The 5,995-nt window shown below is 44.6% G+C and overlaps 1 protein-coding gene across 1 annotated transcript; it reads left to right on the top strand.

The window, feature by feature from the left end:
• The first annotated feature begins 1,614 nt into the window (after positions 1-1,614).
• Positions 1,615-5,661, top strand: LOC122106173 (tubulin alpha-1A chain). Its single transcript, XM_042677471.1, has 4 exons — positions 1,615-1,718; positions 3,703-3,925; positions 4,060-4,208; positions 4,457-5,661. The coding sequence occupies exons 1-4, from the start codon at positions 1,716-1,718 to the stop codon at positions 5,435-5,437; spliced, it is 1,356 nt and encodes a 451-aa protein (XP_042533405.1). The 5' UTR covers positions 1,615-1,715; the 3' UTR covers positions 5,438-5,661.
• The last annotated feature ends 334 nt before the right edge of the window (positions 5,662-5,995 follow it).

Below are 5,995 nucleotides of genomic sequence, written 5' to 3' on the forward strand. Positions count from 1 at the left end.
CAGCCGCTGCTTCCTCAAGTCCCTCCCACGCCTTGCTCTGTCAGACTGCCCAGCCAGAATGAATGGGTTCTGCTGTAGACTACTGTTCTATGCTGCAGACCCTGAATATTTGGCACTGATAAACAAAAAAAAAAAGGGGGGGGTGGTGCGGGGAATTACCTGTCAAACGCCAAATTTTTAACTTTGGTAACCAAACAAACCTTTTTCTCTGAAATTTCATCAGCAGCGTTAAATGGTCCACAGTTCATGCACTTGATTCTACATTGCTCATCCCTGCTGATAACAGAGCCTTTCTAAAGAGACATGGAATGTGACCGCAATCCTTTTCCTAGGGGTGAAAGGAAAGCCTTTTTGTCCCAAGAGGCAATTGAGCAACCACCAGCATCTCCAGTTGAATAGCAAGGGTGTGAGGCAGTTCGAATTCCCACACTTAAAGCCCTACTGCAGAAGAGGGCTATTTATTGAATTCACACATAAATACAGAAAAACAGTGCAATACAGCTCTGCTGACAGTGCACTGTTGTTTGTGGATGGAGGCAACAATACCAGGTGGTTTACTTTTTAAGTTATATAACTCTTCTCTTTTCTAGTTCGATGTCTTAGAATTTTGCTATTTTTCCAGAAAAGAGAACAATGCAAGAATATAACTGCATACACACGTGGAATCAGTTTCTGAACTCAATTCTTTCCTCCTATATTTTTCAATTGTATCAGGAAAGATGACTCGTTTCTAGGGATAATATACAACACGTAGAAATATTGCATAGACTCCTGGTAAAGGAATCTCTTGCAAACTAGCTACTGTTAGTTCATTAATTCTTAATTGTTGCTAGGTTAGAACTCTTTTGAGTGTGTGGCTGTGTGTTCTTGGAGGTGCTAGAGATCGAACCTAACACTTCTGCCATGATAAGCAAGTGCTCAACCTCTGGGCTACATGAGCCAGCATTTGTGTTCTTTTTCCAGAATTCTCTTGCCATTTCCTACCTTTGGTTAGATAATTGTGTGTATGCGTAAGCCAAAATAAATCAATGGAACTCGAGAAATTATTTTGTATATCTGAATCTTTTTTTTTTAATTAAAAAAATTCACATTTACCCAAGCCATTTTGAACATCTCTCCCAAGAATATTCTCTCCTTTATTTTTAAAGCAATTAGGGATGTTGAATTCTAACCAAGTCTAGCCGAGTTTAGTATACTGTGAGGGAGAAGCTGGGACAAATTTCCATAAATAATCCCAACACAAATTCTGTGATTACGGGCAGGGAAAGCCTTACATGGGCGTTTTCACTGCAGCCTGAGGCTTAAGTAACATAAAATCATCCCACCCAAGTCTTCTTTCTTCCCTTTTCTCTTCTCCCCAACCCCACCCCATAATGGATGCTGGGCTGACTGCCTTAGCACAGCCTCTTTGTCTGAAGGATGCAGTCTATGGATGCTAGGGGGAAAAGGGGTGGGGGAGAGATTACCTCATCCCATGTCGCTTGCACCAATCACCACTCTTCTGTCGTGGCTTCTCTGGGCAGATTGAGGGGTCTGGACCAACAGGAAAAGGCCTTGGCCCATCCCCATGGTGACCGAGCTGTATATAGGGAGCTGCATCCGCCCTGGGCCGCAGGTTCTCTTACATCGACCTCCTAAGAGTCGCGCTGTAAGAAGCAACAACCCTCCTCTCCTCTTCTCGCCGCCATCTGTCCTGTACCCGCAAAGCAGCAAACATGGTGAGAATTCCTTTTTTCTCGGCCTCTTTGGGAAGCTGGTGGGTGGAGTCAAGTCTTCAGAAAATCTACTTGGGAGAAATCTTAGACTCTTCTCTTTTGTAAGCTCTTCAGATGAAAGGTAATCATATGCTTTGTCTGAATCTAAGTCCTTGCCGCAATGCGGGGGAGAAGGAGGGGGCAATGCGCCCCAAACAGAAAAACCAGGGGGAAAGAACAAAGGTGGCGCGAGGGAGATTTGGTTATCTGAGAACTCTGGGGACCCAAAGCGACCCAACCCGTCTGACCAGACCGAAGCTTCTGTCTAGGGCAGGGAAGGCGACGATGTCGGCCTTCCAGTGTGTGCGCACCAGACGTCAGTGTGTGCGCACCGGACTCTTGTAGCTCGGGGAGGGCTTTTCTTCGTCCCGTGGTCCCCAGGAACAAGGAGGTGTGTGTGTGTGTGTGTGTGTGTGTGGCTGTGGCGATAGAGAAGGAACAGGACAAAGGCCGTGAGTCTGTGTATTAAAAAAAAAATTACGATCGGGTGTGTTAGCGTTTTAGAAAGATAACTCGTGCACTAACGGGGAAAATGGTTAGTTTCTGTTGGAACCCCTGACAGCCAGTGCCAGGAGGCGCAGGGGCGGAGTTGTTTGTTTCTTGCTTCTCTAGCGTTTTGGGCGGGGTCCTCCCTCTCTAAACCTCCTCTCTCTGGGGACTTTCAATAAAAAAGCCTTTTATCCTAGCCGAACTGTAGGCTCCAAAGACTGATCTTCTTACTGTTGAAATTGAGAGGAAATTATTGTTCCCTTTTGGATCCAAAGCACAATTCATCTGACAATGGAGACGCCATGAGAGAGAAAGAGAGAGAGAGAGGCAGGCTGGCAAGCAGGCAGGCAGACCGACAGACAGACAGACACACACACACACACACACACATTCGTTGTTGCAAGGTTAGCTGGAGAGAAAAGACCATTTTGTGAGACCGCAATTGTACTCTGATTGTCAGAAACCAGGGAAACGCCCTTCCCCACCCCCACCCCCACCCCCACCATGGATCAGACAATGAAAGTGTAGCTAAAAGACTAGAGAACTTTCCTTAAACGATAAAAGAACAGGAATATTAAGTCGTGAATAAAGACTCAGGATGAAAATACTATTTTTGTTTTATATAAACACTATCCTTTCACTGAATTTTTTTTAAATTGGTGTTTCTCTTAGAGCTATTGTTTTAAAGATACTAATGTTTTTTCAGTGTTTTACAGTGAAGAAGATTCTTGGAAAACTTTAAGTGAAATTACTGCAGACAAAGGAGAATTAGCTCTGCATCCAGCTGTCTTTTGTTCTAGGGCATCTTCATTAATTCATTTCAGTTCATGGTCCCAGACTAGGGTAGAAGAGTAACACTGGCAAAGGAACACAATGAGATCTTATAGGCAATTACTGAAAATAGAGCTTACTCTGTTAAATAATGTAGCAGATAGCACGGGCTAGCACCAGGCACCACAAATACAGCCGTGCAGCAATGCAGACCTTGTCTAGCTTCTAACAGTAGTATTTATGCAGATAGACTGCAAAAGGGTGTGGCTTCTAGCCTCAGCTGCAATGCAGATGTCCATGCTGAAATACCAAGTCCCATTTGGAAGAAACCCTTCTTTTTTACTTAGAGGAAGCAATTGAATTAATTCCAGCTACTGATTTAATATAATTATTATATTTTACAAAATCTGTGCTTTGAATATTTTAAAAATATTACAAGCCTTCTATTCAAGTATGGCCAAGGGAACAATGGGCTGACACCATGTGCTTAACAGTACAAAGCTGCATTATTAGACCACACCCATTTGCAGCATTTGTAGCAAGTGCTTTTCATTAATTACTTCTGTGCTATTCAGGACATGACCCCAAATGTATTGTATATTACCAGAAATCACTTTTATATATTTAACGAAAATTCAAAATGTACATGAAGCTTAATTCAATTTTTTCCTTTTTTTCTTTTCCACAGCGTGAGTGTATCTCCATCCACGTTGGCCAGGCTGGTGTCCAGATTGGCAATGCCTGCTGGGAGCTCTACTGCCTGGAACACGGCATCCAGCCTGATGGCCAGATGCCAAGTGACAAGACCATCGGGGGAGGAGATGACTCCTTCAACACCTTCTTCAGTGAGACAGGCGCTGGCAAGCACGTGCCCAGGGCAGTGTTTGTAGACCTGGAACCCACAGTCATTGGTGAGCTGTCCTCAGTAACTAACCCAGGGGATTTCCCAAGCTTCTGAGACAAGAGATCTGTCCAGGGGCTCCACTGATGGCCCAGGCTTGTGCAGGTTGTTAGTGACAGGTGGTTTGCTTTCTTCCTTTGGCAGATGAAGTTCGAACTGGCACCTACCGTCAACTTTTCCACCCTGAGCAGCTCATCACAGGCAAGGAAGATGCTGCCAATAACTATGCCCGTGGGCACTACACCATTGGCAAGGAGATCATTGACCTGGTCTTGGACCGGATCAGAAAACTGGTATGTTTATGTCTATTCTTGAGAAGAAAGCTCATTAACAGAGAGAAGAAAGACATTTGAAAAGTTGCTTTTTCAAAGAGAACTGAAATGTGATAGCAAGATGATTACTTGATTAAAATGCCTTTTCTTCATTTAAACTAGAGACTGAACTTGAGACTTCAAGATCTAAGTCCTTGGACAGATTTTTTTTTTTTAAGATAGTATATTTACTATGACTGTAAAAAGCTATATCCCTTTGTGTTTTGCAGGCTGACCAGTGCACAGGTCTTCAGGGCTTCCTGGTCTTCCACAGCTTCGGTGGGGGAACTGGCTCTGGCTTCACCTCCCTGCTGATGGAGCGTCTCTCTGTGGACTATGGCAAGAAGTCCAAGCTGGAGTTCTCCATTTACCCCGCCCCCCAGGTGTCCACAGCTGTAGTTGAGCCCTACAACTCTATCCTCACCACCCACACCACCCTGGAGCACTCTGATTGTGCCTTCATGGTGGACAATGAGGCCATCTATGACATCTGTCGTAGAAACCTCGATATTGAGCGCCCAACCTACACTAACCTGAACAGGTTGATAGGGCAAATTGTATCTTCCATCACAGCTTCCCTGAGGTTTGATGGGGCCCTGAATGTTGACCTGACAGAATTCCAGACCAACCTGGTGCCCTATCCCCGCATCCACTTCCCCCTGGCCACATATGCCCCTGTCATCTCTGCTGAGAAAGCCTACCATGAACAGCTTTCTGTAGCAGAGATCACCAATGCTTGCTTTGAGCCAGCCAACCAGATGGTGAAATGTGACCCTCGCCATGGTAAATACATGGCCTGCTGCCTGTTGTACCGTGGTGATGTGGTTCCCAAAGATGTCAATGCTGCCATCGCCACCATCAAGACCAAGCGTACCATCCAGTTTGTGGATTGGTGTCCCACTGGTTTCAAGGTTGGCATCAATTACCAGCCTCCCACTGTGGTTCCTGGTGGAGACCTGGCCAAGGTGCAGCGCGCTGTGTGCATGCTGAGCAACACCACAGCCATTGCTGAGGCCTGGGCTCGCCTGGACCACAAGTTTGACCTGATGTATGCCAAGCGTGCCTTTGTCCACTGGTATGTGGGTGAGGGGATGGAGGAAGGAGAGTTTTCTGAGGCCCGTGAGGACATGGCTGCCCTAGAGAAGGATTATGAGGAGGTTGGTGTGGATTCTGTTGAAGGAGAGGGTGAGGAAGAAGGAGAGGAGTACTAAAGGAAAAATGTCACAAAGGTGCTGCTTTTACAGGGAAGCTTATTCTGTTTAAAAAAAAAAAAAGAAAACATTGGCAAGTTTTGGTCTAAACAGTTTTTTGTATGTACCAGTGTATGCTGTCATACACAATCACTGACTTAGGCTTTAAAACATAAACACTCTGTCACAGACTCAAGCTGTCCATTTCTCTGATGGGTTTCGAATAAAGTATTCCCTGTCTTAAAGAGTTGTTTTGTGATTTGTTTCGGTGTCAAAACTTTTTTATGTATTCAGTTTGGTTGTATAGCTGAAGTGGCACAAAGACTGTCTAGAAAGCTTAGAGCCCTGAGTTCAAACAAAGGAAGTATTTAGTACTTTGAAAAGAAAAAATAATTTGGTTGTGTAAGTATAAATAATGTAGTGAGTTTTTATTTCATTTAAAATTATTTTATTGGGCTGAGAATGTGGCTGAGTGGTAGAGTGTTTGCCTAACATGCATGAAGCCCTGGGTTCCATTTCTCAGTACTATATAAACAAAAGGCTGGAATTAGCTCTGTGGCTCAAATGGCAGAGTACTAG

The sequence above is a fragment of the Dipodomys spectabilis genome, unplaced genomic scaffold, assembly GCF_019054845.1.
Source record: "Dipodomys spectabilis isolate Male_0828 unplaced genomic scaffold, ASM1905484v1 ptg000039l, whole genome shotgun sequence".
In the NCBI taxonomy this organism is placed as follows: domain Eukaryota; kingdom Metazoa; phylum Chordata; class Mammalia; order Rodentia; family Heteromyidae; genus Dipodomys; species Dipodomys spectabilis.

What these genes read in the sequence shown, in the direction of transcription:
- LOC122106173 (XM_042677471.1), top strand. An exon ending in CCTGGAACCCACAGTCATTG is followed by an intron (nt 3,926 to 4,059) that starts GTGAGCTGTCCT and finishes TTCCTTTGGCAG; the next exon opens with ATGAAGTTCGAACTGGCACC. An exon ending in TGGACCGGATCAGAAAACTG is followed by an intron (nt 4,209 to 4,456) that starts GTATGTTTATGT and finishes TGTGTTTTGCAG; the next exon opens with GCTGACCAGTGCACAGGTCT.